At 43.1% G+C, this 27500-nt stretch overlaps 1 protein-coding gene across 1 annotated transcript in view; it reads left to right on the top strand.

Annotated features, from left to right (window-relative positions):
* Positions 1 to 27500, top strand: part of LOC134087422 (uncharacterized) — a 39883-nt gene that overhangs the window by 12093 nt on the left and 290 nt on the right. Inside the window, exons 10-15 of the mRNA XM_062540916.1 lie at positions 51 to 895; positions 1094 to 3071; positions 14163 to 14333; positions 21042 to 21215; positions 23848 to 23894; positions 25998 to 27500. The exon at positions 25998 to 27500 is cut by the window's right edge and continues 290 nt beyond it. Coding sequence (XP_062396900.1) covers positions 51 to 895; positions 1094 to 3071; positions 14163 to 14333; positions 21042 to 21215; positions 23848 to 23894; positions 25998 to 26596 — 3814 coding nt within the window. The 3' untranslated portion in view covers positions 26597 to 27500. The remainder of the gene's footprint in view (positions 1 to 50; positions 896 to 1093; positions 3072 to 14162; positions 14334 to 21041; positions 21216 to 23847; positions 23895 to 25997) is intronic.

Below are 27500 nucleotides of genomic sequence, written 5' to 3'. Positions count from 1 at the left end.
TATCTTCAGTGATAATTGCTGTGAATGATGAATTCCTGTTGTGGATTTAGGAACATCCTGACCCAGGATCAGTCCAGGTGCGGAGTGTGTAATCAGCTACTGAGGGACCCAGTCATCACCAGCTGTGGACACAGTTTCTGCAGGCAGTGCATCAGCAGCTACTGGAGCCAATATGGTCCATCAGGAGACTACAGCTGCCCCCAGTGCGGAAAGAGACCCAGAACACAACCCATCATGAACCCTGACATAACTCAACCACTGTACCCGTCTACAGACATGGCACAATGTTACCTAAACCCAGCAACAGAAATGACACTGCCCTCGTCATATCAACACAGTGAAATGGTACAACCACTTGTATACCCATCTACAGCCATGGCACAACCTCAATTATACCCACCTACAGCCATGGCACAACCTCACCTATACCCATCTACAGCCATGGCACAGCCTCTCCTATACCCACCAACAGCCATGGCACAACCTCACCTATACCCACCTACAGCCATGGCACAACCTCACTTATACCCATCTTCAGCCATGGCACAACCTCACCTATACCCATCTGCAGCCATGGCACAACCTCACCTATACCCATCTACAGACATGGCACAACCTTCATCATACCAACACAGTGAAATGGCACTTCATCTGAACCCATCTGCACACATGGCACAAGTTCCTCCATCCCCACACACAGACACGGGGCAGCGTCCTCAGTACTCAAACTCAGCCATGGGGCAGCATAATCATCCACACATCCAGCACCCTCTTTATCCACATATCCACACGGCACAGATCTCTCCGCAGCCTCCCTTAGATGAGCACACAGTCATGGGAGGCAGCACCCATCTGCAAACTGAGAATGCTCCAGTCAAAAGGGCCAAGCGAACAGGTGAGGGTTGAAGATCTGTGTGCAAGAGCAGGATTCATGCTGAATATAAAGACCATTCATTCAAAATAAATCAAAATCTTCATCATCTAATATTCTTATGCTGAAAATGTATTTTAGAAACACTGACTTATTAGTTATGAATTATGGTTTGTTTATTTGTTTGTTTGTTTGTTTGTTTGTTTGTTTAATGCCAAACAGATGACGATGTCCTCACCAGAGTACTGATGACCCATAAAGCCATCATGAAGAGGAGGTTTGAGAGCATATGTGAAGGCATCATAAGGTCAGGGACTCAAACACTCCTGAACAAGATCTACACAGAGCTCTACATCACAGAGGGAGAGAGTGAAGGGGTGAATAATGAGCATGAGGTTTGGCAGGTCGAGTCAGCATCCAGGCCACAAACGACAGAAGACACATCAATAAACTGCAATGACATCTTCAAGCCATTACCTGGACAAAAAAGACACATCAAAACTGTGATGACCAAGGGGATTGCTGGCATTGGAAAAACCGTCTCAGTGCAGAAGTTCATCCTTGACTGGGCAGAGGGGAAAGCTAACCAGGATGTAGATTTCATGTGTGTGCTTCCGTTCCGTGAGCTGAATTTGGTCAAACATGATCAGTACAGTCTTCACAGGCTCCTGCTTGACTTCCACCCTGAGCTTAGAGAGCTACAAGATGGTGAATACAAAGACTGCCACATTGTGTTCATCTTTGATGGTCTAGATGAGAGTAGACTTCCACTGAATTTCCAAGAAAACCAGAAGTTGTCTGATGTGACACAAACATCATCAGTAGATGTGCTGATGACGAGTCTCATTCAGGGAACTCTGCTTCCCTCTGCTCTCCTCTGGATAACCTCCCGACCAGCAGCAGCCAGTCAGATCCCCTCTCAGTGCATCAGTCAGGTGACGGAAGTACGAGGGTTCAATGACCCTCAGAAGGAAGAGTACTTCAGGAAGAGGATCAGTGACCAAAATCAAGCCAACAGAATCATCTCACACATTAAGACAACCAGGAGTCTCCACATCATGTGCCACATGCCAGTGTTCTGTTGGATCTCAGCCACTGTCCTTCAGCAGATACTGGAACAGGATGACGGGAAGGAAGCCCCCAAAACACTGACTGAGATGTTCATACACTTCCTGCTAATCCAGACCACAAGGAAGAGCCAGAAGTATCAAGAGGAAAGTCAGACAGATAGACAGAGGCTTCTGGAATCACACAAGGGTGTCATATTGAAACTGGCAGAGTTGGCTTTCAAGCATCTGGAAAATGGCAATCTCATGTTCTATGAGGAAGACCTGAGAGAGTGTGGCATTGATGCCAGTGAAGCTTCGGTGTACTCTGGCATGTGCACTGAGATCTTCAGGGAGGAATGTGTGTTTCACCACAAGAAGGTCTACTGCTTTGTCCATCTGAGCATCCAGGAGTTTCTTGCGGCACTGTATGTGTTTGCCTCCCATCTGAAAAAGAGCACGTTGACATTTCTCAGTGGAACTTCCTTGAGAGATGAGAAATGTATTCTTAGTAGAGATCATAATGATGATAAGGAGGAACAGGAGGAGAGTGAAGGGAAGGTAGGAGAAGAGGAGGATGGAGAGGAGGGGGGCGAAGAAGAGGAGGATGAGGAGGAAGAAGAAGAAGAGTATGATGATAACAGTTATGATGATTATGATGATAATTATTATTATGATAGTTATTATTATAGTTTGTATAATCTGTTGAAAGGGGAAGTTGATAAGGCTTTGGACAGCAAGAATGGACACTTGGACCTTTATCTCCGCTTCCTTGTTGGCATCTCAGTAGAACAGAATCAGGCTCTTTTACGAGGCTTGTTTTCAAACAGCCCCAACAGCTCAGAGAGCATCAAGAGCACATGTAAATATATCAAGGAACTCAAGAGGCAGGACCCATCTCCTGAAAGATTCATCAATCTTTTACACTGCTTATTTGAAATGAATGATCCTTCTCTACATGAAGAAGTTCAAGTGTATTTGACATCTCCAGATGGCGTTGTTGGTGAATTGTCACCTGCCCACTGTTCAGCACTGGCCCATATGCTTCTGATGTCAGAGGAGGTGCTGGACGAGTTTGACTTGAGCAAATACAGAATATCAGAGGAGGGACAAAGCAGACTGATGCCAGCTGTGAGATGCTGCAGGAAGGCTCTGTGAGTATGACAATAAACACACAAACATCACAATTCTGAAGTTATTCACAGTTAATTTAAAAAGTGCTACTTTCATATATTCTAGATTCTAGTCTTCACATGAAGTGAAATATTTCAAGCCTTTTTTGTGTTGAATCAATCTTGAATTTTACAGTTTACGGCTCATGACAAATCAAAACTTCAGTGTATCAAAATATCAGAATGAAGAATTTAGAGATGCTCCGATCGATCGGCCGCCGATCATGATCGGCCGATATTGGCTAAAAATGGCTTGATCGGTGAAGCTCAAAAGCGCCGATCAAACAAGCCGATCATGTGACCTAAATTACTTAATGACATTTTTTCACCTGCAGGCGCGGCGCACAGGCACACAACAGCCTAGAGTAGAGAGGAGCTTGCAGTGGCAAACATGAGTAGGCTAAAGGTTCCGTGTAAAATTAACCATTTGCAATGTATGTCGTGCTGAAATCCCTCGAGGTGGAAGCCACCAAAGACGTTTTAACACCACTGACGGACAACTGAATATGTCGGGTATGAGAAACTAAACCAGCCAACTTCCCCATCCTTCAATCAGCCGACTGTAGGCCTACTAACGATAGGGATGATAAGATGGAAAGGCATTATGTTCAGAATTAATTTGCCTCCTCGAACAACCTCTATTTCGTTGTGGAGGATAAAGCCCAGTTACGATTTTGCAAATATCTGTAGCCTAAAAGATTTTTGAAAGACAGTCAGACTCTCACATCTAAAGACAAATCATAGAGTTTTAAGTCACAAACTAGTCACAGACTATGCAGACATGCGATAATATCAGACATGTTTGATATGGTTGTAACGGCAGAATTAGAAAAAGACTCCGACTGGCTTACAACCGCTAATTAACACCTTACATTAAACGAGTACACGGGAGCGCGCCGCGCCATGATTTCTGTCCCGACTTTGGATATTTATTCATCGACTGTGAAAACATGGCAATATCGCGCAATGTAAGTCGGCCCTAACCTGCCTTGATCCACGATATTACCCCGCAGGCATAAAATACTAGCCTAATGTGTATCTCCCCGCGTTACCAAACAGTGTAGCCTACATTGACAAGCTGAAGAATAGGCATATTAGCTTCCCAAGCGCAGACGCCTGTCCAATGTCCCTGCTAGCTTAACAGCGCACTTTATTGACTCAAACTGGTGGCATTTAACGGCATGTTTCAGTCATGGGGGATTCCAAGATAAAAAAGACTTGCAATTTATTGCTTACAGTAGCTTACATTAGGCCTATTTCTTTTTTGGGGGATTTGGAACAGAGAAAAGGCCATAGTTTTGCACTTTGAGGCAGTAGGTTTTGGTGTAACACGTTTTTCATTTAATGTAGTCAGTCTATTAGAAGCTATACTTTTCAAGTAGCCTAGGCAATGTAATTTGGCCCCATCCCATTTAGGTGATCTGTGTGTTGGTCTGCCTGACCCCCTCCTTGTATGAAATCATTTTATGTCTCGCTGCATATTTGGAAAAGATGGCCAAAGTTATTTCATTTTCTAAATACAAATCGATAAATGGTGGTTCTTCAACATCTTGACTAGCCTATAGGCCTACTGTCTTTTATGCCACTTACATTAATTCATAGTTAGTTTAATTTCTACAAATGATGCAAACTCTGCTAGACTATTGTTAAAAGACTCTCATTCCCCTGCCATTCTGTGATCGGCAGTGATCGGCAATCGGCCGATCATGATTTTGATGATCGGTAATCGGTGATCGGCCCGAAAAATGCTGATCGGAGCATCTCTAGAAGAATTAGGTAGATCTGCGAAGAGCTCTGGGGCCTGTACTACGAAGCGGGGTTACTGGCTTAGCTGGGTAACTTCGAGAGTAAGTTTATCACGTGTGGCGTAACTTTGCGGTTAACCCGTACTACGAAAGGTGGATAGGTTTTAACCGAGGTATGCTGCCATGGCAATTTACGCTGCATCTCAAACCTGCTCCGTGCAGGTTATGTTCTTGGTTAACCCGAGGTTTGCGGTTAACCACACCCTTTACAGGCGAAGTACCACCCCACAATGTCGACGTAGGATACCTGTAAGATCCATTATTGGAGCGCAAATTGTAAGCGCTTCTCTTCGCAAGGCGAGGGTTTTAAAAGACCGCCAGAATCTTTCTCCATATATAATATTCTCTATTAAAGATAGCCTATACATTCTCAGCCGAGGGAATTTGTTGCATTTGTCAGCTGATCGAGGCAAAGTGGAGGCTATAAGCATAGGCAATATAACATATTTTTAAAAATTAAAGGGATAGTTCGGGTTTTAAGACACAAAGTTATATGGGTTCCCTGTCAGCAACGTTGTGCATCAGCACTGACTTACCCCCCGACAGCGTCCTGTGAGCCGAGATCCAGCCGTTTTTTGATCGTTTTTGATGCTGAGGAAAGTAGTCCGGCAAGTTTTTGGGGTCACGAAAGTAAAGTGTTTTTCTTCTCAAAACCATATGCGTTCAACAGAGTGATATATTTGCACCACAAAAACGTTGTCCAGCTGTCAGTAGCGCGCAGTGATAGGAATCGCGATAAATAAGTAAGTGATAACGAGGTTTGAATTTTTCCTGGACAACGTTTTTGTGGTGCAAATATATCACTCTTTTGAACGCATATGGTTTTGAGAAGAAAAACACTTTACTTTCGTGACCCCAGAAACTTGCCGGACTACTCTCTTCAGCATCAAAAACCGGCTGGATCTCGGCTCACAGGACGCTGTTGCGGGGTAAGTCAGTGCTGATGCACAACGTTGCTGACAGGGAACCCATATAACTTTGTGTCTTAAAACCCGAATTAACCCCAGTTCAACAAACCAACTTCTTACTCAGCGTCGTAGTACCGATTAACGCCAATAGGGCTCGGGCACACGCCTTGCATTCTAGGAATATCGCCGACATATTGGTAGCGCACCAAACGTAATACCTACATTCAGATGCAGAAGACAAGGAGCAGAAATATAGTAGCGATTAATTCTTTTCCTCTTGCGATCGTGGGTTGCACTGTGACACCCCACTACACAGCAACATACGACCAAGAAGGCAAAGTAACAGGAACACACTAATAGGCGGGAGTAAATCCATAGTAATCCATAGTAAACTAAGGAGTGTAGCTGCCAATATGGCTGCGCCCGCGAAGTTTTCACGTCATGATCCCGAGCCCTATGAAGATAACCAGGTTTTGTCAACCCAGGTTTAGCAAAGTAACCCTGGGTTACATCTGGGTAGGTTGAACTCCCTTCGTAGTACAGGCCCCTGTGGGGTATACTACGAATCTCGCTGAACATAACCAGGTTTTCTTTGGATAACCAGTGGGGTGTCCTACGAAGCTCGATTAGTGGCTTAGCGAGGTATGTTGCGCTCAAAACCAGGGTATGCTGTCATACGAAAGTGGATTTGTTTTAGCGTCGCTGTATCACCATGGTATCTTATGCTCGCAACCAAACCTGGTCGGGAGCGGGTTATGTGCTTAGTTATAGCTCAAATCGTGAAATATCACCGCCCTCTGACCAATTCTAACCAATCCATTATCTTGAAAAACGAAGTTATCTCACGTGTGCTAATTTGAACAGGTCCAGCCCCGCCTCTGCAAACATTTTGAATCTCGAAGGCGCTTTTAACTATGTTGTGCGTGCAAATATGTCACTACTATGGACATGCATGCCATACAACATCTGATGACCATCGACTTTTTGATGTTATAGGTTAGACACTAAAAAAGACCACCCTAGATTTCGCTACCGCTCATAAATGCGGAAGTAATCGTTTTTAAACCTAGGCTGTCTTTTGCGTCTCTATGTTTCCCGATTGGTCAAAATCACCCCAACCACGAGAACGCGCACAGATCTGAGCTGAAAGCCTAGTTTGACAAATTTATCACATACCTGCTGTCGTAGGATCACTTAACTTAATACCCGAGTTGAGGCTTTGTGCAGCCTCGATATGTCTAGATAACCTAGATTTGTCTAACTTGCTTCGTAGGACACCCCACAGGATCGCTAAATACGAAAGTCGCTATCAGAGTTGAGTGGTATTACGAAACTCACTCACGGATGAATTTATCAAACTAGGCTTTCAGCTCAGATCTGTGCGTGTTCTCGTGGTTGAGAAGACTTTGACCAATCGGGAAACGTGGAGATGCACAAGACCTCGGTTTAAATGATTACTTAGCCCCACCTCTGCAAACATTTTGAAACTCGAAAGCGCTTTTAACTATGTTGCGCGTGCAAATATGTCACTACTATGGACGTGCATACCATGCAATATTTGATGACCATCGATTTTTTGATGTTATGGGTTAGACACTAAAAAAGACCACCCTAGATTTCTCTGCCGCTCATAAATGCGGAAGTAATCGTTGGTTAACCTAGGCTGTCTTGTGCGTCTCCACGTTTCCCGATTGGTCAAAGTCACCCCAACCACGAGAACGCGCACAGATCTGAGCTGAAAGCCTAGTTGGACAAATTCATCCTTTCGTAGTACCACTCAACTCTGATTGCGACTTTCGTTTTTAGCAATCCCGGTTATCCAAAGAAAACCTGGTTATGTTCAACGAGATTCGTAGTATACCCCACTGCTCCCGACCAGGTTTGGTTGCGAACAAGATAGGCCTACCATGGTGATACAGCGATGCTAAAACAAATCCACTTTCGTATGACAGAATACCCTGGCTTTGAGCGCAACAACCCACTAATCGAGATTCGTAGTAGGCCTACACCCCACTGATCAGCTAATTAAGTCAAAGTTTTAGTAAAGCTTTCTGAGCCTTTATTCTCTCAATCTGGGCAGCACAATGGACTTTTCCACAATATCATTTTTTTTGGGATGCGTATTCAAACTTATGCACTCTGGGACCCGGTTTCGGATCGATTTGGTTTAGGGCTATGCGTTTGCAGTAATCATTTGGACGAACGGCCAAAACAAAGCAAAACAGCTGTGTTTAACCCAAAACTCGTCTCCGTGTGGGCAAGCCCTTAATAGCAAGTGTTTGAGGCCAGGGTATCATCAGACAGATGTAGATTACAGTATTATATCATTGACGGATAAACAAGCTTTCCTCAGTGTTACGTTTCCATCATGATAGTATTCCATCTCGGCACCAGGAGGTATCTGGTCACTCTTAAGTTAAGTCTTTGAATGCCGCATTGTTTTTGGAAGCTATGTCCCAGAGTGCCGGCAAGCTAGATCATTTTTTACTATTTTTGTAGAGCCACAGCGTATTCTATGTTATAGTTATGGACACATACTATGGCTCATTTGAAAGGTGAGACTCTGAGCTCTCAGTGGGTGAAAACCGTTTATTTCTACGTGTCTCCATTCCCGAGATATCCCAAGCCAAACAGTGGCTGGTTTTCATCAAAATCCCTGTTTGACTTCTAGAAACTGAGATATAAGCCGCTTTAAGACAGACGTACATTTTCCGCAATGTTCACAGACTTTTTACGGAGGGGGCTATTTTTTGTTGCGTTGTCTGAATTCATATGTCCGTATATCTACCACCGGAACCTTTCCTGCTGCCGACCTATGTTGCCGCCACAACTGCTATGTGCATGCAATCGCCGAAACTTGCACTTGTCAGTGATGATCAAAGATTCTAGAACAGAGCTCTGTTCTTCAATCGTTGGTGATGATCAAGGGAAGTGTTACCCTACGTGTATTTAAAGCGCCCTATGTCAATGAACAGTTCGATATCTCTAACACGCTGCAGGTAATGGTAAAGGTAAAAGATAAATATCAAATTGGACCAGTCATAGGACTGATAAATGAATTTTCCAAGGCATCTGGGTTATATCTTAACATTGGTAAATGTGACATTTTAGCATTGCATGATACTGAAGAGAAAAGCATATGTAATATACCGGTCAGGAAATCAATAAAATACTTGGGCATTGATGTGACCCAAGACATTGTAACAAGACAACAGATTAACTTCCTTCCAAGAATTAAGAAGGCGCAAAATGTAATGAATATATGGCTTCAACGTGATCTATCTATTCAGGGAAGAATTCTGTTATCCAAAGCTGAAGGTATTTCTAGACTGGTGTATCCTGCTCTTTCTTTGTTTGTTCAGGATTCAACCCTTAAAGATATCAACAAAATGCTTGTTAATTTCAGTTGGAAAAATAAGAAACACTTACTAAAAGAAGATATTTTGTCAGGACCCAGAAAAGAAGGTGGATTTGAATTGTTAAATTTCATTGATTTAAATAATACTTTTAAGATTAAATGGTTAAAAGAATGTCTCAAAGCTCCACAATCTATTTGGTTCTTTATTCCATACAATATCTTTTTGAAGCAAGGAGGTCTTCACTTCTTGCTTTCTTGTAATTATAGTCTCGCCAAACTCCCGATAAAACTGTCTAATTTTTATCAGCAAGCTCTCTTAGCTTGGAAGTTATGTTACTCTCATAACTTTTCACCTCACAAAACAATTATATGGAATAACGAAAATATAACAGTAGGTAACAAATCTCTATTTAAAGGTACATTATGTAGGATTTTAAGTGTTTTAGTACCTCAAATCAACGTCTTCATTCATAAATAGATCCTCTTTGGTGTAAAATAACATATGCCAATGATCTGACTTGTCCTCCTGGCCGAAGAATCACTTCCCGGCATTTACATTGAAAGGAACGTTACCGGAAGACATGTCTTTCCGGTGTATGAACGGCCGAGAGGGACACACTACCTATTAATACCGCTGGGGAAAACGCGTTTCACGTTACACAGAGAAGCAGCGTGAAGACGGCCATCCCAGCAAACAATTAACGTTCTGCTAACTTTCAATAACGTTAGCTTTTGGTTCCCCTATGGTTCGTTTTTCAGCAACCTACTAATAACGTTTAGAGAACGTTATCTCCAGGTTGTCAAAACAAATAACGTTCCCCTAACGTTTTTACAACTAAAGAAAAAAACGTTATATTCTGGTTGAATCCCAGCAAGCAAATAACGTTAGCCGCTGGTTCTCCTGTGGTTAGTTTATCAGTAACCTTCTAATACCCTGGAGAGAACGTTAGCTCCAGGTTATCAAAGTTTCCCGAACGTTATTACAACTAAAGAAAAAAACGTTATATTCTGGTTGCATTTCTCTTTTCACACAACGTTGCTACTTAGTTGTTTTTAGGTATCTTATTTGTATAACCATATCGGTATTCTCTGGTTATGTGCGTGGGGTTGATTGATGAAAATCGCCCCAGAGTTTCTATGAGTTTCCAATTGAACACGGCCAGCAGCCACACTGCAAAGTCGGAATAATTTGTTGCAAAATCGACATATAGCCCTATTCTATTCTTCCCCCCTCTGTTGGATTGATATTCGGCCGACCTAAGCCAGCCCGTCAGCTAAAGGGGCCAACGCGAGAAGCTAGGTTGAGAAACTTTCCATCTCGGGTCCGTGAGTTCTGGGGTGTTGGTGTTTTAGCAGACTCAACCTCGCTAACTTTAAGACATTTGGATAACACAGAGATAAAGTTACTCACGTAGGCTGGCTGTATGGTATCGATCACATTCTTCACATCGTTCTCCATGCACTTGTTCCATTAAGTCCAACAGGCTTTTTAAAAACACTGTACAGGGTAAACCGGGTGGAAGAGCTAGCTAGCCATAGTCCCAGGCAGGCACACAACGATTTCATGCTAACTAATCTGACGAATAGTTTTGGATTAATCCATAATCGATTAGAGTGGCACCTGAAATGCATTCATGTTTTTAAAGCTTTATTTGTTATGAAAATATGATGATGAGGACTCCAATGAATTCTTTCTCAAACGTTGAGACTGCATCTTAAACAGCACAATGTTCCGGGGGAGAATTGTTTTATATTAACACGTAGTTCAAGTTATAGCCTATGTTACTGTGCTGTTCACTCAGCCTATCCCACAATTCCCAGTCCCAATTTAAAACAAAATAAAACAAAATCCATCATAATTCTGAACCGAGGACTTTTAATGGACTTTCGATGCAATAAAAACAGCCAGTTTTGAATGTTGAAACAGTGTGTTAGCGCCTGCTCTGCTTATGTTTTGATCTGACTAATCGTTTATTATAGGAAAAGACACCGTAGACAAGAAAGTATTAGACCTAACCGCATTTAAATACTTAGCTGACACAGAATTATATTAACGGGCCGTATTCGTCGCAGATCAGCAAGCAGCTAATGGTAAGTGAAGATTCATAAATGCTATTGCCTCATCAGAGACGTTCGCTCTCCCAGGTAACAGCTAGGCTGTCGTCGCAGACGGCGAGTGTGCAGCGAGCCATGCCTGGGTGTCACGATAATTCTACATATTTTTTTCCCCCTTTACACTTTGTTGCTGGGAGGTTAGGGGAACGTTAATGCAACCAAATATTGTAAAGTTCCCTAAAGGGTAGGAGAACGTTCTGCTAACCAAAATAAACAACCAGAAAAAAACGTAGTATTTTCGTCAAGAAAACTTTCCTGGGGAACCTTGTGGCAACTTTCGCAACTTTCAGGCAACGTTTTCCTAACCAGGAAAAAAACGTTCTAAAAACGTTCTCCTAACCAGAAATTGTTAGCTGGGATTTCTATACAAATTAAGACTGCAGATTCGTAAAGAAACGCAAGCACCCACAATCATAAGTGTATCTAAATTAGCTATTTACCAAACATGACATTTTACCGTGACTCGAGGAGCTGTAACCAACTTGTAAGGTTGCGTGTACAAAACCGCTAGCTTAGCTAGCGAACATCCTTACCCATTAGCTGCTAACGCCTTTGGTGCAAACGTTAGCTAGCTAGCTCGGTTAACAGGCTAAATAAAATGGTTTATTGTGTCTGAAAGTGTGTTTTATTGGTATCACACACAAGTAACGACAATGGGGAAGTTTCGATTTTATGTTATTTCAGGTTAGTTTGCAACAACACGTTTAACCACAGTCCTTAGCTACCTAGCTAGCCAGCCTGACTAGCCCTTCACATTAACTTTCTATGTACTGTGCTACTGCTAGCTAGCTATTGTGCTTAGCTCGGTTAACAGGCAAAGTGAAATAATTTACGTGTCCGAAAGTGAGCTTTATTGGCATCACACACAAGCAACGACAATAGAGAAAAGTAGGAGAAAACTAGGAGACTGGAACTAGGGCCATTGATAGATAGATACTTTATTGATCCCCAAGGGGAAATTGTCTTGGTAGATTCACGAGATGAACCTTATGCTACAACAACCTGAATGCTTTGCAACGGCTTGCAAATGCTGGCAACGATGTGCAACGTTTAATCGTAGACAGTAAAAGATAATTTCATTTAATTCACACCTCTGCAACAGTTTTGTCTCGTCGCAGATCTTTGAGTTTGACGTGAGATGGCTACCGTAGTCTCTATAGACTGCGATATAATCCCTAACCGCTAGATGGGAGAATTTCACAATGAAATTTCCTCAAGCTTACACAGTGTCCGTTTAAGCAAAATTGGATTGATAAAGGTATTATTTATGTTAATGATCTTTTTGAAACTGATGGAACACTGCTGAGTTATGAACGCTTTCTTTATACCAAATCGTTCCCGATTACAAGTAGAGAGTATAACAATGTTTTCAAAGCTATTCCTGTGGGCCTATCCTTCTTGATGAAATGCCACCTAAGTTATCAGGAATCATTAAGACTCAACCCTCCTCTGATGATTAATGGTATTAATATCTTTGACTCAAAATGCAACAACAAACATATACGTAATACATTTTATGAAAAAAGGAAAATTTCGCCTAGAGGGAAATCATACTGGAGCATCACATTTTCAGACATTTGGTGGCAAACAGCCTGGTTGTTACCACACAAATATTGCATTAATAATAAAATAAAAGAAGTTCATATTAGGATTCTTCACAACATTTACTTTACCAATGTACATCTCTCCAAATTTCTTGATATAGAAGATAAATGTTCCTTTTGCAATGCAGAGCCTGAATCATTGTCTCATTTGTTTTTCAGCTGCAAGCACTCAGCTACATTTTGGGTTGGATTAGAGAGATATATTTTAATCAATATGAATGAAATTGTTGAAATAACACATAAGAATGTTATCTTGTACTTTAAACACTCAGATCCTAATGTTGAATTTATATTAAACCTGTTTATTTTATTAGGAAAATTTCATATACATAAATGTAGACACATGAAAAAGCCCCCACATGTGAAAGCCTTTATATGTGAATTTGATACTTATATGCAAACTTTAAATTTGATATTTTGTAAAAAAAAGTGAGAAAACTTTAAAAATGTACCATACATTATGTAAAGAGGACTAATATTGCCATTTCTTTCTTTCTTTCTTTCTTTCTTTCTTTTTTTCCTTTATTGTACTTTCATTTCATATTCCATATTTCATTTTTGTGTATTACTGTTGAACCTGTTTCATCTATATCTCCCATTATGCTTTGGTTAATCTCTACTGGAAGTTAGCTGTGATGATATATCTTTGTATTTTCACATTGTTTCAATAAATTGATTAAAAATAAAAATAAAAAAAACGCTGCAGGTAATGCAGCAGGGCTCCATAGCCTAGGCTAGCCTACTCCCGGGGTGGTTCTCAAACTCTCTCCTCGATCCTCGATGCTCGGTCCCTGATCTACTAACTAACACTGGATAGACTGCCACCTTGTGACGAACCCACAAAATTACTAAATTACCTTGTATTGACTTGACGTGCCTGATTCGACACAATTCATGCGGCAATATCAATCAAATGCTGCGTTGTGATAAAATGTCCGGATTGTGAGATTTCATGAGTTTTCGATCGTCATCTACTTCAGTTCTCTTCATGATAGACTTTCAAAAATCACACATAAGATGAGTTAGTGTGTCTAGTTTCGTAATTATATATATAAAAAAGCGAAAAACGCAATATTGCGTTATTGGCACTCTACGCATTGGAGCTAAAAACGCAATATTACGTTGTTGGCACTCAATGAGTTAATTCAGTGCACATGATGTACAGTACATTATAGCATAATACATAGCAATACTAACAATAATACAGTAATAACTGTACATTGCACTTGGGTTTCATTCTCTAATCCCTCTTTATATGTTTGGGGGTCTTATCTCTCTTGTAGACTTGCTGACTGTAAACTAAGAGAGCAGTCCTGTGAGATTGTGGCCTCGGCTCTACAGTGTGCAAACTCCCCCTTAAGAGAGCTGGACCTGAGTCAGAATGACCTGCAGGAGTCAGGAGAAAAACTGCCCTCTGCTCTACAGAGTCCAAACTGCAAATTGGAAACACTGAGGTCAGTAATATTGTAGATTTTTGACGTACTGTATACATATATGGCCAAACATAGACTTTGTTAACCAGAGTAGCATCAGTGTTTTGCCTTTGACACATTCTCTCTGATTTCACTATTTGTGAAGGATAGCATATATAGCACAGAATCCACACAGTGGAACATTTAGGTCGATAGGATGAGTGGGAGTCATCCATTTTGAGGTAAGGCGTCTTGGCCAGAGACGGTTTATAAAGCGAGACGATTCATATGAGGGTAAATTCTGGTTTCATTGTGACGCAACTGCCACTCCCATTTAGGAGGCAAACGGGAGCATTTCTATGGGAGAAATAAACCTGTTATCAACGGCACCTGCTTCTGCTGATTCTACACCGTTCTAAACCGATTATCTCGTCACTGATCACGCCCTTTTAGGAGGCGGAAGTGGTGCCATTTCATTACATTGAAAAACCCCTTTATGATTCATCTTAGTAACTATACAATCTTTGCCTTGGCCTTTTATGGTGCTGAAAGGCTAATTTAAAGGTTAATTGCCTCGTTGACCTGCTGCGAGAGCCTGAGTCAGCAGGGCTCACCGACTCCCCCTGTCGGCCTGGAGGTGTACCGCTGCTCTGAGTCATGAGGAATGTTCATCCAACTCAGATTGTGGCATGACCTACAGATCTGACGGATGTAAACTAATAGGAGAGTTTAATCTGATGGCATGCATGGCATCCTTGAGCAACATAACCAGCCTGGCAGAAAAGTTTGTTTCCACACGGATCTATCACTCTCAAACTTGAGTCCAGAACTTTATTAGGGTTCCAATGGCTGAACTGTATTGATGAACAATTCAATAAACAATTGAAGGATGAATTGTCCTGTAAAGGGTGTCTGATGTGGTGACAGTATGGCACCACCAGAAAACAACTGAATTAGTATGTATGAAGTGAACTCTGGTTAGTGTTCAATGAAATTGCCCAATAGAGTTTGTACTGTAGCAGTATTTCTGTCATTAGATAAGCATGTAGGCAGAAGTGTGTAAGAGTGTCTCAACATTTGATTGTTTTTATTTCAGGTTAAAGGTTGTAATTAGTTACATGGATTACATTGGCCAGTGTAATATCTTGCATAAATTGGCAGTGGTATGTACAAGGAGCACTCTTAGAACCAGCAGACAAATAATACACTCACACCACATGAGTGGTTGTCATTTGATTTTCTTTGTTTTTCACAATGAACCCAACAGGATGTGTGTAGTGTCACAGTGTGTTTGAACAAAGCACTGAATCACTGATATCAGACTTGAAGGGCATTTCCTTTAGTGCAGGGGCGCGTTGATCAGCAGTTGCGTTGATTAATGCGCATCCTGATTTGATTATACTGGATCAGGAAGCCATGCAATCTTCTTCCTACAGATATAGGTCTTGTTTTAACCTCTCTGTCACCAATGAACGTAGTTTTGCTCTCAATCTAAAGTGTGAAGATGTTAATTACCGTAAATAGACCCATAGAGTGTTGAGACCCATATACAGTACTGCCCTGGAGTTACTCTTAAACAGATGTTAGCTGTGCAAGAGTATTGGGACCCATATACAGTACCGCCCTGGAGTTACACTTTAATAGATGTTAGGTGTGTAAGAGTGTTGGGACCCATATACTGTACAGTACTACTCTGGAGTTGCACTTTAATAGATGTTAGGTGTGTAAGAGTGTTGAGACCCATATACAGTACTACTCTGGAGTTACACTTTAATAGATGTTAGGTGTGTAATTCAATTCAAAAATTGGTGTAAGAGCGTTGGGATCCATGTACTACTCTGGAGTTGCACTTTAATAGATGTTAGGTGTGTAAGAGTGTTGGGACCCATATACAGTACAACTCTTTTCCCGTCATAGTCACCGGGCCTCCCGATTGACTCCTGAAGGGCCGTGGCAGTTGCGAAGCCCACGTCACAATAATTCCAGAATTTACCCTCTTAAGACTCGTCTCCCTTTATAAACCGTCTCTGATACAGTACTGCTCTTTTCCTGCCCCATTCCTAGACTTGCTGGGTGTAAACTAACAGTCCTGGATGATCATGGCCTCAGCTCTGCAGCCAGAGTCATCTGTAGTCATCAGTCTATGTTAACTAAAGACAATAACTACATCATCTGATTTCACTATTTGTGATCATCTGTTGATTCTCTACGTTTTACAGACTTGTTGGCTGTAAACTGAGAGGAAGATTTTTGGCCTTGATTCTTCAGTGTGGAAACTCCCACCTAAGAGAGCTGGACATCAGTGAGAGTGAGCTTCAGGACTGTGGAGGAGAACTGCTCCATCAACCACTGAATCAAGACTGTAAAGTGAGGTCTGTATTTTGCACAGTGCACATCTTGTTTTTCTGTCATTTCTGTTTGGAATGTAAGGAGTGTAGAGGACCTGTTGCCTATAGTGTTTTTCTCTCTCACTGTAGACTCATCAGCCGTGGACTCAAACACCGCTCCTCTGAGGTTGTGGTCTCAGCTCTGCAGTCATATATTTCTCAACTGAGTGAGTTGGACATGAGTGGCTGTGATCTGCAAACATCAGCAGAGAAGGTGCTCTCTGGTCTTAGAAGCCCAAACTGCCACTTGGACAAACTGAGGTTAGTAAAACTCTGAAAGAGTTCACAGAAGTCTTATCTACACATTCAGACGTTGGGCATAGAAGAGTTTTGAGGAACATTTGCTCTGATTTTTGTGCCTGTGTGGATGAGAGGGAGTTGACCCCAGATCAGTCCAGTGCTCCCTGCTAGTGTGTCCATGCACATATAGAGCTCTACATCCACACAGGGAGCTGGGACACTGAGGTCGGGATGATAACCTCTGCTTTGCAGTAGTGAAATGATTGCTTCAGCATAAGCATAAGCATAGGCATAGGCATAGGCAGCATAGCTCATAGGCACGTCCTAATGGCGGCACTATGGGCTTTCATCTGCATTTTACCGTTTGAACTCACTCTTGCTGATAACTTCACTCCTGTCCTCCATTACTACATGTACTCATTGTTCATTCCCCATGCTGTGTGTATTGTTAGCGTGTGTAGAAACGGATGGGTGCACTGCACATATTCTGAAAACAGCAGGAAACATTTCACTCACCATTCATTCATTCCACAAAAAACAATGTTTATTTCAAATGTTCATACATGTCAACATCAGACAGGTAACATCTTACAAATATCTGGGGGTCCACTTTGATAAAGATCTTAACTGGCATACACATGTGGCAAATGTTTGGACAAAAATCCAACAGGGAGCTGCACACTGAGGTTGGGATGATAGCCTCTACTTTGCAGTTGTGAAATGATGACATCAGTGCTGGAAGGGACACCTTCCCAGCTCTGACCTGCAGGATGCAGTTTTAGATCAAGTACATTGTCGTGTTGACATTAACAGAATAACGATAGATCCAGAGGTGATTACCAGGGTATTTAAACTACATGCTTTAACAAGGCAACAGGGCCAGATGGCATGTCTGCTTTTCTTATTAAAACATTTGCAGAGGAACTCCCACCAACCTGGCATCCACTCTTTCAGCTCTCTATAGATTCCCAGTGTGATGTGGCAGCTCAAAGGCGTCTGCATTTTACCGTTTGAACTCACTCTTGCTGATAACTTCACTCCTGCCCTCCATTACTACATGTACTCAGAGTTCATTCCCCACACTGTGTGTATTGTTAGTGTATGTAGAGACAGATGGGTGCACACATACTGAATACTGCACCAAACATTTCAGTCACCATTCATTCATTCATTCATTCATTCATTCCACATAAAACTCTGTTTATTTAAAATGTCCATACATGTCAACGACATAAGACAGGTAACATCTTACAAATATCTAGGGGTCCACTTTCATAAAGATCTTAACTGGCATGCACATGTGGAAAATGTTTGGACAAAAAACAACAGCTTCTCCGTTTCTTGCAGAGACTGAGAGTGTTTGGGGTTTGTGAGAGCATCATATTAATTTGTTATAGAGTACCATAGAGTCCATCTTGCACTATGGCATCACCAGCTGGTTTGGAAATCTAACAGTTAAGTTCAAGGCCCAACTACGTAATGTGGTCAGAACAGCTGGACAAATGATGGAGTCCCTGCTCCCCTCACTGTAAATTGTCATTGTTAAATTCTCTCTCTCTCTCTCTCTCTGTCTCTCTCTCTCTCTCTCTCTCTCTCTCTCTCTCTCTCTTTCTCTCTCTCTGTATATGGTTTTATGTGTCTATCTGTCTCTCAGGCTCAGTAAGTGTGGGATTGCAGATGGAGGTTATGTTTTACTGGCTCTCACTCTGATGTCAAACCCTTCCTGTGTGAAAGACCTGGATGTGAGCAACAATCATCCTGGAGAATCAGCACAGAAGTTGTTATCTGCTACACTGGAAGATCCTCACCGCAAAGTTGAAGCAATTCAGTATGTTCTGTATATCTTAAATCACAATCAGGATTTGTATTTTGTATTATTATTTATTAATTGGTTGTTTTTACACAAGTGAGGATACATGGGATTGCATTCATATGAATGTGTTCAGCATTTTGTTTTCTGATGTCTGTCTCTTGCCCTCTCACTCTATGCAGACTTGCTGGTTGTAAGCTAACAGAGGAATCCTGTAAGGCTGTAGCCTCTGCTTTGCAGTCCTCCATCTCCCTAAAGGAACTGGACCTGAGTCACAGTGACCTGAAGGATTCTGGATTTCAACTTCTCTCTACAGGACTCAGTAGCCCTCACTGTAAACTGACATCTTTAAGGTTTGTATGTGCGCACATATTGTGGCAATGTTGGTTGCCTGTCTGTAAATCTTTGGAATAAATCATCAGCTGCAGTTTGTGTTAAAACAGACTGAGTCAGTGCCAGCTTTTGAAAACAAGCTGTGAAATTATGGCATCAGTGCTACAAGGGACACCTTCCCAGCTCTGACATGCAGGAGGCAGTTTTAGATCAAGTAAATTGTCATGTTGATATGAACAGAACAAGAATAACAGTAGATCCAGGGGTAATTACCAGGGTATTTAAAACGACATGCTTTAACAAGGCAACAGGGCCAGATGGCATGTCTGCTTTTCTTATTAAAACATTTGCAGAGGAACTCCCACCGGCCTGGCATCCACTCTTTCAGCTCTCTATAGATTCAGACAGTTAACATCTTACAAATATCTAGGGGTCCTCTTTCATGAAGATCTTAACTGGCACACACATGGCAAGTATTTGAACAAAAATCCACCAGCGTCTCCATTTGCAGAGTCTTTGGGATTTGTGAGAGCATCATGTTCATTAGTTATAGACTACGGCATCACCAGCTGGTTTAGAAATCGTACAGTTAAGTTCAAGGCCCAACTACGTAATGTGGTCAGAACAGCTGGACAAATGATGGAGTCCCTGCTCCCCTCACTCTCCAAGACATATTTGAGCAGTCCACTCTACGGCAGGCTGACAGAATTCTTTCTGTTTAGCACAATCACTACAAACATTCCTCTGTTCCCCTGTCAGTCAACTTGATGAATGGGCAACGTGGGCAGAACAGTAGGAAGGCCCAAAACCAATACTAAGAGCTGAGTAGGGGGCTGTGTATGGGGGCTGAACTGAGTGGAGATGTGCTGAGGCTGTGGTGTATGGATGTGCTGTGTGTGACTGGAGAGTACAGAGAGAGAGAGAGTGAGTGTCTACTTTGGGACTGTGCTTAATGGGACTCTGTGGGAGAGAGTGCTATTTATGGGCTATTTATTGACCTTTTAACATGATGGGAGTGTCATTTATGGCATGACAGATGGCTGTGTATGTGTGCCCTTTTTGTATTTTATATTTGTATTTACTCTATGTATAGCATATGTGCTATGTCCTGTGGTGTGTTGTGTATTGTGGCTGTGTCAGCTTACCCCTTATCCAAAACACATTTCTCCCTTGGGAGACCTAATAAAGGAACCTTGACCTTGATGCAAACATTTCAGAATAGTGGAAAAGATAATGCACCAGTGAATTAGATACATTTAGTCTTATCTGATCAATTAGGAAGAGAACAATTATTTGCCTTAAGTTAAGTTAACCCCTAGGAACATGAATCACCCCTGCTGCCCACATGACACTACAAGACAACAACAACAAGTTGTTTACATGGCTGCAGAGTGTGTAATGTAGTGTTTCTCCAGTCCATGTCCCTGCTGTGTACATAATGTGAGTGCTAAACACATCTGTGTCTGTGTCCATCCTCATGAGATACAGTGACCTCATGGTGCTGAAGGATGGCCTGAAAATGTCCAGTTTTCAAAGACTGACCTTCCACTCTCCTTTGAAACAGGCTCAATCTGTGCCACCTCTCTAAAGCAAGCTGTGAAATGATGGCATCCGTGCTGCAAAGTGCACCTTCCCATCTGAGAGAACTGGATATGAGTGACAATGACCTGCAGGATGAAGGAGTGGAGCTGTTCTGTGCAGGACTAAGAGATCCACAATGCAAGCTGGACACACTGAGGTCAGTAATTAGGAATGTTATGTAATATAGTATTTTACCCACCACATAGTAAGAAACACCAATGTGCCTTTGTGTGATGTCAAATTGGACATCTGTGAATATTTTTAATGATTTGGACTTATAATGCCAAATGGCGACATTTAGGGAGTGTCAGTCAAAATTGACTGAATATACAAATGGTTTGTACACCTTCAATGCATTTTCCTTCATTTATAATTAAGAAATAGCATCTCTTGTTTCAGACTGTCTGGTTGTCTCATCACACATGAGGGCTGTTCTCTCTTGTCCTCTGCCCTCAAATCAAACCCCTCCTACCTGAAACAGCTGTATCTGAGCTACAATCACCCAGGAGACTCAGGTGTCAGAGAGCTCACAGACAGACTGAATGATCCCGGCTGTAAACTAGAGACGTTGAGGTGAGATGTATTACATCTTAGATGTCTTTCTAGTGGAGCTGTTCATCCATTTGTGTCCTGTGTTGGAGAGCTTTCTGTGTGGAGACTGGATATTCTGTCACGTTTCCAGATGATTCCCTTCCACATATTAAACTGGGCATGATGTGGCCCTTTAAGTACTGCAAGTAAAAGGCAATCCCCCAGACTTACACACACACATGTGAACAGTTTGAGAATAGCAAGTGTGGCTTGGTAGCTGGCCATGGTCCTGGGATGCCAGTAGTGAAGATCACATGCGAGTGATGTCCAATAACTGCTTCTCTGGGTTGAGATTTTTTTTTTATATAGTAGGCCTGTCGCCAAGCCTAGAAATCTAGACGCACCTGTCGCCAACTATGAAAGATCGCTTTCATCACAGGCCACAAGCAGATGGAAAGTAAACAGGAATTGGAAACCTAGTAAACTAGTCGGATATCTTGCATTAGACTAACCTTGGATGGGTGTAGATTAGTAGGCGTCCAAGGACTAATGACCAAGCATGTGATTTCCGTTGCTAGAACTGAAAGCTGAATAGTGCGTATCTGCCCAACTTAGCCTGAGACCGGTAAGAAAAGCATCTGTGGTGGAGAGTGAGCTGGATGGGGAGGACTGTGTAATGATATGAGATGTAGTGATTAAGTGTAGGCAAGAGTGAGCATCTTCTCTGTTGACCAGATTGGTGGCAGTATAATAGGAGACTGAGGATGTAGAATCGCCATGGCTACAGCCGGGTAAGGGGATGCATTGCTACCGTTAGAATAGAAGTGGAAAGACTGTGAGAAAATATGTATGGTAAGTATCTTCTAGACACTGGAATAAATTGACAGAAAGGTGATTTAGAAGAGTGGAGGAGAGGCTCATTAAGCGTATTTCAGTCAGTATTACTGATTGGTCAATATGCTCTGTTTGATATGAACCTTTAGGCTACTCGTGGACACGTGGATGCAGATCTACGCCAGATGAACCTCACTATGCCACATTTCCTCACTACATCTCAACGGCCAAATGGCAAATATGAGTGCGAGGCTGAAAGTGAGCCTGGAACAGAATCTGTTGCTATGATAAATGTGGGCCTCCTGCATGACTGAAGGTGGAAACTCTGCATTCCAGATCATGAGCAGGTTGTGAGTTATCAGAGCAGCACAGGGGTCTGGCATATCCTGCGTCTGCATTCTGTGCATGCGGTGCTGGCTAAGTGTGTGATTATTACATCCACGCGGCAGGTGGAGGTGTAGCGTGCCTCCAGATTTGTGCAAGCGGGGTGGACGTTTGAGCAATGGCCCAGATTGTGTTGTGCTTGCTGCTGGGCTCAGTGAAATATAGCTATGATGTACGGAGCACCGTGATCAAGTTGGACATGGTTGAACTACACCGTGATACACACAAGCACACGGGAGTGGAAACTGTGTCGTGCTTGCTTGGTGCAGCGGCGGCCATTCATGTGTTGCATGAGCCATGAGAACGATGGGTGTCGGGGTTCAGTAGAGCTGTTGCTGCATGGGTCTCAGTGGAGCTGTTGCTGCATGGGTCTCAGTAGAGCTGTTGCTGCATGGGTCTCAGTAGAGCTGTTGCTGCATGGGTCTCAGTAGAGCTGTTGCTGCATGGGTCTCAGTAGAGCTGTTGCTGCATGGGTCTCAGTAGAGCTGTTGCTGGGTCTCAGCAGAGCTGTTGCTGCATGGGTCTCAGCAGAGCTGTTGCTGCATGGGTCTCAGTAGAGCTGTTGCTGCATGGGTCCAAGGGCTCATTTTATCTGTGGCAGCCTTAAGCAACAATTGGACCTGGGCTGGAAGAAAACTGTTAGAAAGTCATTTACGTGATTAAAGAGACCCTATGCAACTTTTTCATAGTCATAAAATCGCTTAGAAATCGTTGTTTTGCTTGACTGACCAGTTTTATCGAAAACAGTCACATTTCCTCCCGCCCCCAGTGTCCCTCTCCGCTATTACAACCTTGCAACTTTCTGATAAACGATCGTTTGCGGTTTACATCTGGAAGTCAGAGACGCGAAAGGAACAAGAAGAACCACTCTTGCAATTTATATATTTATATATAGCCTATATATGTATAAATATACACGCTAAAGCTGTCGGGGAAGCTTTGCAGAGAAATATGCAAGCATAAAACGAGCGAAAACGAAAAACGAAACCGAAACCAGAGATGAAATCGCCAATCCTGCATTATTCCTCTTTAATATCCAATATTCAGCACGATACAACATACAACACAGTATACATGATAGGCAGATAAGGCATGAATAGGCATGAACTGATGAGTAGGTAGATGGCATGAAATGATGGGCATGAAATACGTGAGTAGGCAGATGGAATGGAATGTTGTTCCATGGCACTGCTGGGTGCCCAAGCTGATGGTGCAGGGAATTCCAGCGTGGCTCCGGGCATGGAATGGGTAGAGGGTAGAGGGGCAAAGGGAGGGAGCAGTTGCCCCCAAACAACTGGAAGGGGGTAGCCTGGGAGGATAGAAGCTACTCTTGAGAAATGTCCTGCTTGATATAGGGACTCTGAAGTATATTACTGCCTCAATTCATGATAAACACATCTCATACTAAACTCAGTGATGTGTCAAAACTGTATTTTCTTCTCTCATCCTTTTTAAGGTATGACCATGGAGGAGAGTGCAGGATTAAACCAGGACCCAGAAAATGTGAGTGATTTTACTTTTCCTGAAAAAAGCAGTTCACATGGTTTACATGGAAGCATTAGTGTGTGTGTGTGTGTGTGTGTGTGTGTCCACAGGAGAGGAGAACTACACACTCCTGTGTGTGTGTGTGTGTGTGTGTGTGTGTGTGTGTGTGTGTGTGTGTTGGGAGTGTGTGTTGTAGGGCTGTTGGAACGAATTTCGGTATTCGAATATAATTCGAATTTGTAAAAAATTAATGCTATTCGAATGTTAAAATTGTAATTCGAATGTGTGACTTTTTTTAAGTGTTGACTATATTTAGCAAACGACAGCTTTAGGTGCTGCTGAGAGCTCCCTCCTCCTTTTCTCAGCGCTTCGGTCAAGTGTTTATTGTTGCTATGTTACCAAAACCGTCTGACAGAAAGGCCAGCACATTTTTTTGGAATGTTTGCCTAATGCACTGCTTTCTAACTAGCCAACTAGCCAACGAGCTAACTGAAATGGCAGCAGTCGTTCAGCAGTCGGCTTCAGACAACCTGGGACCAAAACACGTCTACCTTTCACACTGCGAAATCCCCCTGAGCCCGTTATTTCTGTAACGTGAATGTAATGTTTCTCAATCAGAAAAGGGCTATAATTTACTTAGCAAGACAGCTATCACGTAGGCTAAAACAAGTCAACTACGATGTCATAGTGGCAGTGGCATAGGCTAAGCCAGTTTTTACAGTGTGAGTAGATAGAAAAATAGTAAATATTAAAGTAAAAATTGACCATTAAATATTCGAATATAATTCGAATTTAGAAAAATAATAATGAATGAAATTCGAATGGAATAATAGAGGAAGATTGACAGCCCTAGTGTGTTGGGAGTGTTGTGTGTGTGTTGTGAGTGTGTGTTAGGAGTGTTGTAAGAGTGTGTGTGTGTGTGTCCACAGGAGAGGAGAACCATGCACTCCTATTTACAGACTCCTGTCTGTGTGTGTGTGTGTGTGTGTGTGTGTGTGTGTGTGTCCACAGGAGAGGAGAACCACACACTCCTGTTTACACACTCCTGCGTGTGTGTGTGTTGGGAGTGTATGTTGGGAGTGTTGTGTGTGTGTGCGTGTGTGTGTGTGTGTGTGTGTGTGTGTGTGTGTGTGTGTGTTGGGAGTGTTGTGTGTGTGTGTGTGTGTGTTGTGAGTGTGTGTTAAGGCCAGTCCAAACACAAGATCCGCGACGAGACGAGCTGCAACATTCTAAAAACCAGCGACGTTCTAAAACTCTGCAACTAAGATTTGACATGTTGAATGTTTAGCGACGGCTTGCAACTGCTTGCAACTGCTTGCAACTTTTGATTCACACCGCCGCAACTGCTCTCCGCAACCGTCTCAGACCGTCGCGAATCTTTGGTTTGAACTGGCCTTTAGGAGTGTTGTAAGAGTGTGTGTGTGTCCAGAGGAGAGGAGAACCACGCACTCCTGTTTACACACTGCTGCGTGTCTGTGTGTGTGTGTGTGTGTGTGTGTGTGTGTGTGTGTGTGTGTGTGTGTGTGTTTTTGTGTGTGTGTCCACAGGAGAGGAGAACCACACACTCCTGTTTACACACTCCTGCGTCTGTGTGTGTATGTGTGTGTGTGTTTGTGTTGGGAGTGTGTGTTGGGAGTGTTATGTGTTTGTGCATGTGTGTGTGTGTGTGTGTGTGTGTGTGTTGGGAGTGTTGTGTGTGTGTGTGTTAAGAGTGTTGTAAGAGTGTGTGTGTGTGTCCAGAGGAGAGGAGAACCACGCACACCTGTTTACAGACTCCTGTGTGTATGTGTGTGTGTGTGTGTGTGTGTGTGTGTGTGTTTGTCTGTGTGTGTGCGTGTGTGTGCGCGTGCGTGCGTGCGTGCGTGCGTCGTCAGGAAAGGAGAACCACGCACTCCTGTTTACAGACTCCTGTCTGTGTGTGTGTGTGTGTGTGTGTGTGTGTGTGTGTGTGTGTGTGTGTCCACAGGAGAGGAGAATTACGCACTCCTGTTTACAGACTCTTGAGTGTGTGTGTGTGTGTGCGTGTGTGTGTGTGTGTGTGTGTGTGTTGTACACATGTCCTTTCCTACCCCATGTTCTGATGAGGATGTTCTCTCCTCTCTCCTCGCCTCTTGTGTGCAGATGCCTGTGAGCTCACACTGGACCCAAACACAGCAAGCAGAGAACTCTCTCTCTCTGAAGGGAACAGAAAGGTGAGAGATGTGTATCCGCAGCATCAGCCGTATCCTGACCACCCAGAGAGATTTGACTACTGGGATCAGGTGCTGTGTAGAGAGGGTCTGTCTGGACACCACCCAGAGAGATGTGACAGTCTGGGTCAGAGTCTAGTCAGTACGGGTCAGTCTGGACGCTACTACTGGGAGGCTGAGTGGAGTGGTGATAGGGATGAGGTAGCAGTGGCCTATAAAAGCATGGAGAGGAAAGGGGGTGGGCACAGCAGCAGGTTTGGACTTAATGCCAAGTCCTGGAGACTGCAGTACTCTGGTAACGGTTACTCTGCCTGGCACAATAATAAGGAGACTGCCATACCTGCCCCCTCCTCCCGCTCCAGCAGAGTAGGAGTGTACCTGGACTGGCCAGCAGGCACGCTGTCCTTCTACAGCGTCTCCTCTGACACACTCACCCACCTGCACACGTTCCACTCCACATTCACTGAGCCCCTCTATCCTGGGTTTTATGTTGGTTATAAATGCTCAATGTCCCTGTGCCAAATCACATGATCTCCTAATCCTGCAGCAAAGGAGAGCCACATACTGTGTGTGTGTGTGTGTGTGTGTGCGCTCGTGTGTGTGTGTGTTTGTGTTTGTGTTCCTTGTCTTGCCTCACCTGTGTATCATCTTCCCTCTCACTGTTCCCCCTGTGTTTGCTACTCCCTCTGTTTCTTTGTGTGTGTGTGTGTGTGTGTGTGTGTGTGTGTGTGTGTGTGTGTGTGTGTGTGTTCCTTCTCTTGCCTCCTCTGTTGCATCTTCCCTCTCACTGTTCGCCCTGTGTTTCCTGCTCCGTCTGTTACTCCCTTTTTCTGTGTTTGTGCGTATATGTGTGTGTGTGTGTGTGTGTGTGTGTGTGTGTGTGTGTGTTGTGTGTTTGTGTGCATGTGTTGGAGTATATGTATGTGTGTGTGCTTATGTGTGTCCGTGTCCACAGGAGAGGAGAGCCACACACTCCTGTTCTTGTGTGTGTGTTCCTTCTCTTGCCTCCTCTGTGTTGCATCTTCCCTCTCACTGTTTCCCCTGTGTTTGCTGCTCCCCCTGTTTCTTTGTGTGTGTGTGTGTGTGTGTGTGTGTGTGTGTGTGTGGTTGTGCGCGTGTGTGCGTCCATAGGAGAGGAGAGCCACAAACTCCTGATTACACATTCCTGTGTGTGTTTCTTCTATTACATTCATCTGAGATGTATCAAATCCCTCTGACATTTGCTTCTCCCTCTGTTTCTTTTGTGTGTGTATGTGTGTGTGAGAGAGACAGTGTGTGTGTGTGTGTGTGTGTGTGTGTTTGTATGCATGCTTATGTGTGTGTGTGTGTGTGTGTGTGTGTGTTCCCTCCCTTCCTTCTGTGTTATCAATTTCAATTGAAGTATCCAAACTAGACCAAAACTATCAAATATCAGATGCTGTGTTGAATTTCTTAC

This window comes from Sardina pilchardus, chromosome 1 (genome assembly GCF_963854185.1).
Source record: "Sardina pilchardus chromosome 1, fSarPil1.1, whole genome shotgun sequence".
Taxonomy (NCBI): Eukaryota; Metazoa; Chordata; class Actinopteri; order Clupeiformes; family Clupeidae; genus Sardina; species Sardina pilchardus.
Note: the sequence above shows the minus strand (reverse complement) of the source record. Positions and strands in the feature narration are given on the sequence as shown.